The sequence below is a fragment of the Dipodomys spectabilis genome, unplaced genomic scaffold (genome assembly GCF_019054845.1).
Source record: "Dipodomys spectabilis isolate Male_0828 unplaced genomic scaffold, ASM1905484v1 ptg000148l, whole genome shotgun sequence".
Classification (NCBI taxonomy): Eukaryota; Metazoa; Chordata; class Mammalia; order Rodentia; family Heteromyidae; genus Dipodomys; species Dipodomys spectabilis.
In genome coordinates, this window is record NW_024870825.1 from 656,103 (window position 1) to 670,261 (window position 14,159).

Here is a 14,159-nt window from a genome sequence, read left to right on the forward strand (position 1 = left end):
GGTTTCCCTTGTACTCAGTTTGATCCGGGATTTCCTGAGCAACTGGGGTCCTGATGATGGTGGAGGACAGGGTCAGGCTAGGACGGGGGTCAGTGGAAAAGCTCAGCGTTGGGGGGTAGGGTGGGGGGTGAAAGCTGGAAGGGTGGTTGCCCAGGGGCCTGGGAGAAGCCTGCATCTCGGGTGGCTTTAAGTGTTTGGGTTGGGTTGGGAGACGTGTGTGTGAGTATCCTGTTAGGGAAAAACCCATAGCCACATGCGTGTTCTCTGCCTTGCCTTTGTCCATGTCTATGGTGTGATCTGCCCCACTCCTGCTCTGATCTCCTGCTGAACTACACAGGATGCTGCCTCTAAATAGACTCCTGGGAGAGAGCTGAAAAAAGGCCTGTGTCAAGCCAGGGCGTGAGAGGCAGTGACAGACTGGCGGAAGGGCTGCTAACACAGCTGGCTCTGGTTGGGCGTCCAAGGCCCAAACCGTGCTAGGGACCAGACAGCTCCATGGAGCTGCTTCTTTGGGATTCTGTGCTCCACACTGACTCCCATGCCCCTGAAGCTTACTTCTCTTCTTAGAACACTTCTGGTCGGGGAATTCTCTGTGTGTGTAGTTCAAGACTCCTCTCTTATCTCCAGGTCTGCCTCAAAGGAGGTCTTGAAAAATGTTCCTGGCCGGGCACTGGTGACTCACGCCTGTAATCCTAGCTCCTTAGGAGACTGAGATCTGAGGATCACGGTTGAAGTCAGCTCAAACAGAAAAGTTCAATTAACCACCAAAAAGCCAGAAGTGGAGGTGTGACTCAAGTGGTAGAGCAAAAAAGTTAAGGCGGAGTGTGAAGCTTTGGGTTCAAACTCCAGTCCTAGCACACACTCATGTGCACACTCGCAGAGAGAGAGAGAGGGAGAGAGAGAGAGACTTGACAGTAGGTAGATGATGTAAACATCAGGCGGAATCCAGAAATACATTCTATCTTCTTGTTTACAGAAACTGGATTTCCATCCATTTCCATAGAAATGGTGTCTCCCTTCCCCAGAATGGTCTGTACTCCTCTGGGGATTCAGCCACATGGAAAGCAAGAGAACATGGAGGAAGCGCAGCCACAGAGAAGCATTAGCTGGAACCCCAGGAATAGCTCCACAAAACCAGAATAGTCTATGCACTCTGGCTTTTAAAGGAAAGAGCAAACCACAAGAAAGTGAGCATGTATCAGAGAACTGGGAAATGTTCCCAGGGTTTATCTTAGGCTCACAAAAATCCCTCCTCTTTCCCCTCCAATTCCCTACACTGTATATCTTTAAAATACCCACCCCACAACTCTCTCTTGTGTTCCTGTGTTCATTTAACCAATGTGCAGATATAGATTGAGCTTATCTTCCACATGACAGATGCTCTCACAGCTCTAAGATGCTGAGCTTACCTTCTAGAAGGTGAATGCCTGGTTAGAAGTTATCTGAGGATTTATCATCCCCCCCCTCCACCTCCTGCACACACACAATGTTACACTTACATTGCTAGCTCTTTCCCACAGTTGTGCAGTTACATTTCTAGCTCTGAATTGAGAGTTTCCATTAGACATTTTCTACCCACTATTGACTGTTTTCTTCCTGTTCTGTGCCTTTGGTCTCAGGGTGTGGGAGGGGAGGAAGTTGACCTTTTTGCCAGATAAATCGTATTCCATTAGCTGGAGTGGCAACACAGGACACATGCTATTAAATCTCAGAGCGGTGAGAGGAGGGAGGATAATTATCTTTCCCTGCCACACCCGCACCTTGCTCCCCACCTGTGGGTGGGTACTGATTGGCTAATTAGCTCGCTCTTAGGCTAGCAGCTGCCATACACATTATAGTGATCTATAGTAACCAAATAATAGTATATTTTTTACTCCTTCCCCTAAAAAATACACCTGCAACAAGAACAGAAAGCAAAACATTTGGGAATCTAAGGGAACTTCGATCGCAAGTCGTTAGACAGAAGACAAGAAGACCAGGGCAGGAAGTGATGGTGCACACCTGTGATTCCCACCCTTGGGAGGCTGAGGCCAGAGGAGCACAATCTGAAGCCTCCTAGTGAGACCTTGTCTCAAAACAAACAGAAGTATATGTAAGCAAGGCACTAGTGGTTCACGCCTGTACTCCTAGCTACTCTAGAGGCTGAGATGTGAGGATTGTGGTTTGAAACCAGCCTGGGTAGGAAAGCCCGTGAGAGTCTTATCTCCAAGTAACCACCAAAAAGCCAGAAGTGGAGCTGTGCCAGCCTTGAGCAAAAGAAATTTAGGGACAAAGCGCAGGCCTTGAGTTCAAGTCCAAGGTTGGCACAAAAAATAAAAATTAAATGTCTCTGTGTGTGTGTGCGCGTGTGTGTATGTGTAACCCCAGAATGAAGCTGGATCAAGGTGTTCTTGCTGACCCTTAGAAAAGAGATTCGTAGAACAATGCTTAGTATTTACCATTGGCTGACAGCTTCGATATTCTCTATCCCTCCTAATCCTATATTTGCCACATAAAGGTAGGTAAAGCAATTTTGTTTGGTTGAGCACATCTGTCTGGAGTAGTTTTGAGAAAAAAAAAACGCTTGAGGTCCCTTCTCCATCTGTGTGGGAGTGTCTTCCGTGGGTATGGACCGCACGTATGCACAGTGTGTGAATGTGGACTATAAGCCCTGTGTCTGTATTTCTTAATTATCTGCCTTGGGAGATGACCCAGGGACTAGAGACACAAGAGTGCAGTCAAGAATTCATGAAATTAAGAAAAATAAGGGAAATTGTAGGTTGAAGTGGTGTGGGGGGGGGGGTGGGGGGGAGAGAGAATACTGAAAGGGTTGGCACTGATCAAGATGTACTATATTCACAGACTGTTTTGTTAAATGGCAACTCCTTTGTACAACTACTTAGAGATAATAAAAAATAATAAATGGTTAAGAGGCTATAATAATTCTAAATTTGAAATAACAAATTACCCCGAATATATAATGTAGAACTTGAAAAGAAAAAGAAGCACAAAAATTATAACATCCCCTCTTCATCTACACTCACTTGCTGTACAGGTAATGAAACGAAGACCTTGAAGGTTGAGGAGTTTATTGAGACCATTTATGGGGCTAGTTCAACGTGTAGATTTTCTCCAAGTTCATGCTAAGTTCTATTTATTCGGGGGGGGGGGGGGGGGAGGAGAAGGGAAGGGAGTGAGAGAAAAAAAACACATAGCTGATTGTAATTCTCAGTGGTTGAGAAGTCCAAAGGATTGTGGCTGGCTGAAATGGAATTTACTGAGACAGTGAAATTAATACCCTATTTTTAGCAGGATCAAAATATCGTTTGATCTTCTTTTTAGAAAGATAGAGATCTAAGCATTGTGTATGACTTCCAGTAGTCACAGGCAGGCTGCTAAGACCACATCGGATAGGTAGGGGTTTGAATACGGGTGATAGAAAAGAGCTTAAATAAAAGCCTCTCTGGGGAACACTTTGGAGCCCTTGCTTAAGTCTTTCTTCTCTGTAAAACCTACACTTGGAAGTGGAAAGCCTGTTTATCTCAGTAATAAAGTAGCAGGGAGCTAAGGATGATCATTTCCTTATATTTTAATAGTTTAAAAATGTATCTTTAAGAAGAGTCTAAAGGGGCTTCAATTCAATGAATGTGTCAGTTTATGAGGACAACGCATCCTGATCCATGTCACCCCTCCCATCCTTCTCCCAGGATGATTTAATATCAGAATGTCCGAGAGGAACACATAGATCTTGTCTTTAGGGCTGTGTGCACATCTGGGGGAAATACTCCACGCATGGGGGGAAAAAGTGAAATATTCTCACAAAAGTTGATCGTGGTTCATTTCAGAGTTGGAACAAGTGTCCCAAGGTGGAAGAGGCCCCAGTAGAAGAGGGGGGACACAGAAACACATCCCCCCCCAAGGTTCTCCCACAGTTACAGGTGCAGTTTTTTATTTCCTTTAAAGATGTGCTGTGGTGGGCTTAGAGTACAGAGTGAGCCTGGAGCCTTCCACGCTGCTGCGTCATCTTTCTTCCTACTGGTGCTGCCCAGCACACACTGAGTCTGCTTTCTGAAAATCCCATGACTCAGTGTGCTCCCTTGCTCCTCCCCTGCCCTGTCTCCTGTTAACCCCAAGTCAAATGACGCCTTTAGCGAGGCACCAGTGGCTCACGCCTGTCATCCTAGCTACTCAGGAGGCTGAGATCTGAGGATCAAAGTTCAAACTCAGTGTGGACAAAAAAGCTTCAGATACCCTTATCTCCAATTAACTACTAGAAAGCCAGAAGCAGAGGTGTAGTTCAGAGCACCAGCCTTGAGTGAAAGAGCCAAGTGAGCCTGTGAGGCCAGGTTTAAGCCCCAGCACTCACAGACATGTACACACACACACACACACATGCACACACGCACACACACCCCCTACAGGCACACACATGCATACATATGCACACACATGCACACATATGCACACACATGCACACATATGCACACACATGCACATGCACACACGTACACTCACACACATGCCATATGCACACCCCCACACACACTCCACACACATGTACACACATGCACACACACATACACACACACACCTTTTTGTAGAGAAGGAATCAAGAATCTTTTTTAGTTAGCTTTAAATAGTTGTATAAAGGGGTTCAATTCATCATGTCAGTTTATAGATACAATGCACCCTGATCCAGGTGCCTCCTGCTTCTCCACCCCTCCCAACCTCACCCCTCAGTCACCCCATTCCTCCACCCCTCCCAGTTACCTCTCACCCATCCAAGGACCCTTCATCCATGAGAACCATTGCTTCATATTTTCACTCTAAGAAATTATTTTGAGAACCAAATCTCCGTTCACTGTTCACATCCCTTAGTTTGTCCCTTGCTTCTTCTGTTGGATGACATCTTCTTGAAAAGGATGGTGGTGCCTCTCTTAGAAGTGCTAAGCAAACTTCCAAAAAAGAAGACCAGGCTCTGAGTATTGTTCTCTCACTGAGATAACATCTCTCGCCCAAACAGCATTGCTTTAAATTATTTATCTTTTGCCAGTCTTGGGGCTTGAACTCAGGGCCTGGGCATTGTCCTGAGCTTCTTTTGCTCAAGACTGGCTCTCTACCACTGGAGCCACAACACCACTTCTGGATTTTTCTGTGCATGTGGTACTGAGGAATCGAGTCCAGGGCTTCATGCATGCTAGGCAAGCACTCTACCACTGAGCCACCTTCCCAGCCCAAGCATCACTTTTAAAAATCAGACAATCACTTGTTCTGGCTTGGAGTCCAGCCCAAGGATGGGGCTTTGCATGAGATCTCTCCCCACGTGGTCCCTCTTGACCTCCCCTTGTCTTCTTTGGCTTCATAAAGGCCCCACTTAAAATAGAGCACTCATCTGGAGATTGGGTTTTGCTGTTGCTCCTATTTATCATGTGGTTTTGGATAAGGTACTGTTGTTCTAGTAACTGCAGTTTCACCAGGAATAAAAGGAATGAGAGAACCAGAGGTAAGCTAAAGCTAAGAACCATCACCAAATCATTCTTACAACTTCCTTCACGCTTAGGGACTCCTAGACAATGTGTCACACAGGGGTGGGGTCCCACTGGTTACTATCTCACTGTGGGTCCTTCTCCCTCTTTTAGCCTAACATGACACAACCAAAGAACTGGAGCTGGACCCCCATAATCATCCAGAGAAATGTTTGCTTCTATCATGGAATCTCCTCCTTGCCACTAGAAAAATATATTCAACATACATGACAGGTCAGGGGTGAACGGACTGTGCTTCAAAAACGTTTTGAACACAATTGCCATCTAGGTTGGTTTTTTTTTTCCTGTAAAATTCTTCTTTAAGTGAATAAATGTGTAGGGCAACTCTCCATTACCTTGATCAGCGTCTAATACCAACCTGACACTTAGAATTAAATTAGAGAAACAAAATTGGATACTTTTGAGACTTGAGGGCTGATTATCTTACTGGAGCTAAGGGTGGATTTAAACTCTTCCCTTATCCCATTTAAATCTAACTAGGTGTAAGCTCTCCATTACTGAGGAGTGGAGGTGTGTGCACAGACGGGGAGGTTCCCCTTGATGTCCTCACACGGAGAAACATAATACTTTTTTTCTGACACACATGGTTGCAATAGAAACCGTTCTTCAGCTGCCAGTCTGGTTTTAATCTGTTGCTTCTAGCAAGAGAGGATTTGCAGAGAATGTTAAGAAGAGAGCAAAATTACCTGAACTTACTATAAAAGTGTTGATGAGGATTCAAGTTTTGAATGAACGCTCAGAATCGTAAGCATGGACATATGTTCTAAAACAGTGCAAGGTATTAAGTGAAGGACTATAAAAGTTTTTGTCTTTAATATAGATAAAGACTGCTTTTAAGATAACACTTCTAACTCATTCTACTCAAATTCTTTAGCTTACCCAGATGATAGGAAGGGTCAAATCTTGTTATTGAACACAGTAATGTGCCACTTAAACAATCCTTTTGGAAGATGAGTTATTTCACTGGTGCATTTTCCCCACAATCAAGCTTACCACTGTAGAATATAAAATTTAAAATAGCAGCTGCATTTCAAAACTGTAACAGTTTTTGTTCTTTCACAATGCAGACTAATACAATCTTTCAGAAGACTCATGATTACTATTATTAAAAGAAAAATACGCTGAAGAACTGCATACTGCCTGTTAGAAAATGTATAAGAAGATAGTGGCTTCTTTGTCATGTTTCTCCTCAGTACTATTGTAAAAAGGATGTAAGGAGCTGATTCTTAACAGGTCATGGTTTTCTCTTCTGCCATTTATTTGTTCTTACAATGTGTGTCTACCTAAGTTGCATAATTGGTTAAAATCAATTTTTGATTTAAAAGATGCACTTACTCAGTGCAAGGGGCTGTTCTATAAGCTAAGAGAAGTGTGAAGAATTACGTAATTTGTATACAACTTAAAACCTGCATGGTCCTTCTCTAGGAAACAATCCAGCCAAGGAACAACACTCAAAGGCCACTCAATGACCACCCTGGTGTGAAAAAACACCATTTAATTCTCTCAGTGCCTTAAAGTTTGCAATTAATTGTATTTAAAAATCATATTGAGGTGATGAGAAGTGTTCTGATGAACCTTTTTTAGTGGAACTGTGTCAAGGACATATCTCCTATGAGGAGCTGCTTGGGGAAACCAATGGGACACACCTTTGCTTCAGATGCACTGGTCCAGCTGCATACCAGTTCTTTTGCTTTTCAGAATTGGCTTTTGACATCTGGGCTTTGAGCTTGGTGGCAGGCACTCTCCCATTTGAACCGCGTCTCTGGCTTCATGCTAGGTATTATCTTGCATTTTGGATGTCTGTCCTGTTATACTAACTCTCTGGGTCATAAGAGTCTGGTTGAAAACGCTTTGTTTGCGTAGGAGCAGTAAACACCGCCTTTTACAGTGGACACTGCATTCTCCTTCCCCTGGAAAGCTATACTCCTTTGGCCTCAGGAATCAACACTCTGGGCTGCACACTATTTCAGTTTTGGGCCACTTTACCACTGTCATCTGAGCCCTTTTAGCCCACAAAGTCTTTCTGGTGGTCCCATAGGTTTCCTTGGCTACCACTGCCATGTTTTGTCGTCCAAACCTCTCTCTCCCACCTCCACTCAGGTATATATCTAATGGGCATCCCATTTGGAAGCCACAAAAACAAAACCCAACTCGATTTCCTTTGCTTTCCCTCCTTATGTATAATTCTATTTCTGCTTACTTCCATTCACCTCAGTTGTGCGCCAACATCACCGATATTTTTGTACTCGGGAGAAATTGTGTGGTTTTTGTACATTTCAGTTAATAGTAGACTTCTTTCATCTCCACCATCTCGACCTAATTTCCAATATGCGCTCCTTGGACCAATGTAATGTAGAAAGCGAAGGAATTGTGATAAATCCTTTTCGCTTATCTTTTACCAAAGGTTTCTCTCGCTCTCTCTTTGAGGTGGTAATGGGGTTTGAACTCGTGGCCCCATCTAGAAGGCAGGCAGGCAGGCATTCTGTAGTTTAACCACACGTGCAGCCTGCTTTCTTTTTAAGTGATTTTTCAGCGTCTTGTCCAGGGGAGCGTCGCAACACGGACCCGACCTACCCAGATATGTCCTGCATAGCTAGGACCAGAGAAGTGCACACCGCCACGCTTGGGCCGGGGTGGACACGGGGAGCTCGCTCACTCTTGGCAGGGCTGGGCTTTAAATCACAGCCTCAGCCTCCTGGGGTCAGAGGTGTGTGACGCGGCGCCCGGGTGGAGCTTCCAAGCGGCAACAGGACGGACAGGCAGGGCTGCACTGGGCTCTCAACCTGTGGACACGGGGCCAGCCCTTCCCCCCCGAAGCGCGGGCCCGCCAGACTCGCCAGCCCGCCCGTCGCGGATGTTGTCTGCGGCCCAGCGGGCTATACGTACACAGCCTGTTTTCTTTTCACCTTTGCGGAAAGATATCTTTGGGGGGGGGGGGGGGAGGAAAATAATGGTAATGTAAAAAGAAAGAAAACCTGCACCGAGATGGCGAATGGAGAGAAGGCAAAGCGCGGCCGCACCCAGGCTCCCCGCGTCTGGGAAGTGATAACGCGCGCACGCGCAGCAAGCGAAAGGCGGGACCCAGAGCCCCGCTGACGTCATCGGAGGCCAGACGGCTCCGCCCCTCTCAACATGGCGCTGCACTCAAGGCGGAAGGCTCCAGGATGCTGGCGCTTCATCCGGGCACTTCACAAAGGGCCCGAAGCTGCTGCAGTCCCCCAGGTAAGAGAAGCCGGCCCTTCTCCCGGTGGCTTCCCGTCCCGCGAGCTCGTCCTCACCCCCGTCCCTCCCTTCGTGTCTCTCCTCCTGCTTCCTTGAGAGAGCTGTCCCTCCCGAGGTCTGATCGTCTTTGATTGACCTCTTACCCCGGAGTGCGGTGGGGACGTTGTGCGTGATGACGTCCAAGGAGCGCGCTCCGGGTATCTGTTTCCGGGTCAGCGCGGTTGCTGGGCAACGCGGGGCGCCGCTCCCGGGCGCTGGCTGGGTCATTTTCCCTCCTTCCCCTCACGGCCCGCGGAGGGCGAGCAGGGGCGTTGCAGGGGCGGAGCGGTCGGGTCCGGCGGTCCGGGCCTTCCCCGAGGTCATGACCACACGGGCGGGGGAGTCAGACTCGGGCCCTGGGGCTTTCCCGAAGGTTTCCCCGGTGCTGTTTCCCGGTGCGCCCTTGGGCGGGACCGGCCCGGGTCGGTGGCTTCTGCGGCCCAGCGGGGAGGAGACCCAGCGCGGTGGAGAAGGCGGCCCTGCGGCCCAACGCAGGGGGGAGGCAGGGGAGGGCGGGGGGAGGCCCAGCGCAGAGGGGAGGCCCTGCGGCTCCTCTGTGGGCTCGGGACACCGTGCTTATTCGTGGTGGTGGATGCGGGGCTTGCCACACCGGGTTCCGAGGGCCAGGGCCTTTTCCGCCATGCTAGCTGTGTTATACGACAGGTCACAAACTCTCTGGGCTTCCTGCCTGTAGCAGGCTACGTGGAAAGAGTGTAATTTTAGCACGCAGTGTGCTTTCAAACTTCGGGAAATTTACAACCCCGTGATTAGGAAGGCAGAGTAGCCAGTGAGAGTGTTGGAGAGCCAAAATGTAAGTGTCACTGATTTCCCAGCCATCCCATCAAGGACTAGCTTTTCTGGACTTATTCATGTGATTCTCACAAGTTTGGTTTGTGTGTGTGTGTGTGTTTCTTGCCAGTATTGGGATTTGAAGTGAGGGCCTTGTGAATATGTGTGTTCTACTACTGGAGCCATGCCCTAGACTCCCCTACCCCCCCCCCCCCCTTTTTTTTAAGAGTCCTTTTTTAAGCCCTTATCCTAGACTGACATCTTCCTATATTGGCTTTTCCCATAGCTAAGATGACAGGTGCCAGGATCTAACCCTTGTTTTATTGGTTGAAATGAGATCTCCTGAACTTTTTGCCCAGGTTGGTCTCAACTTTGATCCTCTCTGCCTTGGACTCCCATGAAGTAGGATTTCAGGCATGAGCCATCTCATCGGGCTCTCACAGCATAAAGTGCAATATTCCAGAAGTCTCTTGCTCAACATACAGCTATTCAAATGCTATTTTACATTTAAAGAAATAATGTTAGATAAGAATTGACTCCAATTTATATCATCAAATACTCTGAAGCTTATAGGTTTGATTCTTGAAAACCAGAATTACATTTATAGAATAGCATATTAAAGTATGAACTACCAAAATGATTAAGCCTTAAACACATACTTCATTTCAAAGAATTCCTGATGCCAGAATACACAATAAGACAATAAAGAAACAGAAAAACCAAAGTAGAGCCCGCTAATGACTGCCCAGGGATGATTGCAACACTAAATCACTATAAATGGGGGAAAAATCATTATAATGAAAAAAATTCCTAAATCTCTAGTGTTCAATGGCATATATGAATGCTATTTTTTTGTTTTAAGTTATTTTTAAAGTTGAACTTCAAATGTCATTGGTTATTGTAGATTGTTTAAAGGATTTCTAGAATTTCAAGGATTTCTAGAATGGGTTACTATTTCAAAATCCAAAATTTAGCTCCTAGTAGAGTAAGAATTACACGTGAAATTCTTGTGTGTGTGCACGCACATACATGCATGCCAGTGCCAGTGCTGGGGCTTGAATTCAGGGCTTCACAGTCTTGCTTGGCATTTTCGTTCAAGGATTGCATTCTGCTGTTTGAACCATATACCTTTACTTCTGACTTTTTGCTGGTTAACTGGAGATTAAAAAGTCTCTTGGATTTGTATTCTGGGGCTGGCTTCTAACCATGATCCTCAGATCTCATCCTCCTAAGTAGCTAATATTACAGAGGTGAGCCACCAGCACCCAACTGTGAGACTTCCCCCCACCCCCAGGTATAAAATTCCATACTCTTTTAGTCATTAAAATGAAGGCTTGAAAGACTAATAAATTCTTATTAAAGATTTAGAGAAAAGGATATAAAAATGTATGATTGATGATTACAATATTATTTATTTATTTATATACACAGGAAACAAAGCCTGGAATGAAAGAACTATTCTTTTTTGTGGGACTTTGTATTTTCTAAGTTGCGGATTAAAAGCAATTTAAGTTTTCTTTGAGCATTATTTTTCACAAGTTTTAAATAGAAGATATATCACTTTTATAACCAGTAAAAAAGAAATCATAAATCTCCATACAAACCTGAAGTCATTGATATTATTTGTGGCATTTTAGGTCTCTGCAAGAGATACTTGTCCTATATTGCTATTATTAAAATGACCTTAGAAGGACTACTAAAAATTTATGGCCATTTTTCCTATATGTATCTTCTCTTTCTCTTGAAAAGCTTCCTTTGAAGTCAAAGGGATTTTGTGAACAGATGCAGAAATATGTGAAGGAAGAATTAGATTCCTACTCCAGATGCATTAGACATTTTTATGATATCTCATAACCTTTGTAGAACACAAAAATTATTTTATAAGAATGTATTAAAATAGAAAGAAATGTATATTTATCATATGGATGATTTTTATCATAACCAAGAAATAGCTGAAGTTTCTTGTTACTGGTTCTGGCTGTGTACTTGGCCTCTGAGGCGAAAGGAAAAGTGGAAGGAGTGGATGAACCAGAGCAAGTCTCTGTTAGGAGCTGTGACTGATAGAGAACTTAATGCCCATGTTGTTTTAATGCTTGCAAGATTTCTTTTTTTAATCATTGGGAATCCTTAGTTATCTCAGATGCTGTGTTTTGCCCCTCAAGGTTAGTTGTAAACTTAAGATCAAAATAGAGAAAGTTTTAGGGGTGTATTCCAGTGGTAGAGCACTTGTGTGGGGTGGGGAGGCCCTTGGTGCAATCTGGTTGAGAAGGGCAGGAACCGGCATGGCAAGACTTCACATTATACTCATTGTGGATGTCTGCAATTTGTGTGAAGCTGGTTTATTTTGCCAGGTGTTGTTTGACAGAAAACTGTTGAAGTCTGATGAGATGCGAGTAGTCACAGAGTCAAAGGAATGAAAGTCTGAGATGTTATTGTTTAAATGCTGATAGTATTAAGTAAATTTAAGCCTGTCATCATTGACTAAAATACAGAATTCAGGATTGTATCGCACAAAGAGTGAAATAGTGTTGGTCAGACTTCTGCAAGGATATTTAGCAAGAATATTTATTGTTACACAGTTGAATGTAAAAATGTGGACACTTCAATGCAGTTGAACAACATGCTTCATTATTCACCACTCAGCATAGGTTTGGCTAATATTATGTTCTATTTCTGCTGCTAATAATCACTAAGATAGACACTAGATGAAAGAATAATAAATATAGTAAATAAACAATAGTGGCCATTGTATTAAGTTTTTAATCCTGTATATAGTTTTCAGTAGAAGAGTTTTTAATGTTTTATTTTCAGATAACTTCAAAATTATGAAATTAGTCCAGGGAATTTGTATGTAACCTCACCAAATGTTGTCCTATGGATTCATAACTGAGTTATCAAAACCAATAATTGGGGCTGGGGATATAGCTCACTGATAGAGCACTTGCCTACAATATATGAGGCCCTAGGTTTCATTCCTAGTACTGCAACAACAAAAATATGTGTGTAGTACTGTTAGTATTGTAGAATTAGTTCACATTGCACGAGTTTTTCGTCTATCCACTTTCCTGTGTAGCATTAAAGCCAGAATATCACATTCCATTCAGTTACTGTGTGTTCTCCAATTTATGATGTTTTTTCTGTGTGTGTGTGTGTGTGTGTGTGTGTGTGTGTGCCCACATGCATGCTGGTATAGTGGCTTGAACTTGGGGCCTAGGCACCATCCCTTAGCTTTTTCACTCATGGTTAGCATTCTATTACTTGAGCCATAGCTCTACTTCTAGCTTCCTTTTGATGGTTTTTTGTTGTTGTTGTTGGTCGTGGGGCTTGAACTCTGGGCCTGGCCACTGTCCCTATGCTCTTCAGCTCAAGGCGGGTGCCCTACCACCTAAGCCACAGCACCACTTCCGGTTTTCTAGTCATTTACTGGAAATAAGAGTCTCATGGTCTTTCCTGCCCAGATGGATTTGAACCGTGATCCCCAAATCTCAGCCTCCTGAGTAGCTAGGATTACAGGCATGTAATCCACCGGCGCCTGGCTTGTTGGTTGTTGGTTTGTTTGTTTGTTTTCCCTCACATAAGGCTGGCACTCTACCATTGACACACCTCTGCTGTGTATGCATGTTGTAACTTAACATGTAATGTGCAATTTATCTTCAGCTACATATGCACATGAAATAATAGCTCACCCCACTAGCCCTTTTCTTCTGTCTCTCTTCCTTTCTGTCCACTTATTTCCATACACCATTCTGGTGTTGGTGTACAGAGACATGCTATGTGTTCATTCTCAAATGCCGCATGTCGCCTGACCTCCAGCCAACTTACCAGCAAAAAGCCAGAAGTGGAGCTGTGACTCAAGTAGTAGAGCACCACCATTGAGGAAACAAGCTAAGGGACAGCACTCAGGCCCTGAGTTCAAGCCCTAGGATCAGTGCTCAGGTACGCGCACGCACGCACACACACACAACACACACACTCACACACAAAATGGAGTCTAAACTCAGGTATTCTTATTCTGAATCCTGTACACTAACGATCAAATAGTGGTAAGTTCTGAAACAAATTAGATATGTTACTATGATGACCACCCTGCAACTTTTTTTTTTTGGTTTCTTGTAAGGTTTAATAAAAATTTTTTATTGTGAAAATACCATACAGAGGGGTTACAATTACATGGGCAAGATAATGAGTACATTTCTTATCAAGCATTGCTGCCTCCTTCTTTGTTTCCCCTTCCCATCCCATATCCCTCTTTGTTCCCCCCTACTCGATCCTCCCCTGCCACCAAAGTTGTAAAGTTCGTTTTTCGACATAACGACTTGTACATCTCGTTGCAATGGGCCCACCTGTATCCCTATTTAAAACCCTGCAACTTTTAAATCAACCCCCAAAAGCCATTTCCATATCTTGCCATGGTGACATGCAAAGTCAAAATAATAAATACTTGGGTCCCAGGTGACTGTAGGAAGGTTTATGTACACACCGCACAGAGCTGAAAGGTCCACCCAGCCCCCATGGGTGAGGGGAGAGGCGGTGGAACTTCACCTGATGGGTGGCCAAGGCGCCACTACCTAGGGTCTTCTTGCG

At 44.7% G+C, this 14,159-nt stretch overlaps 1 protein-coding gene across 1 annotated transcript in view; it reads left to right on the forward strand.

Annotated features, from left to right (window-relative positions):
- The first annotated feature begins 8,583 nt into the window (after positions 1-8,583).
- Positions 8,584-14,159, forward strand: part of Wars2 (tryptophanyl tRNA synthetase 2, mitochondrial) — a 52,848-nt gene continuing 47,272 nt past the window's right edge. Inside the window, exon 1 of the mRNA XM_042692317.1 lies at positions 8,584-8,747. Within this exon, the coding sequence (XP_042548251.1) occupies positions 8,658-8,747 (90 nt within the window). The 5' untranslated portion in view covers positions 8,584-8,657. The remainder of the gene's footprint in view (positions 8,748-14,159) is intronic.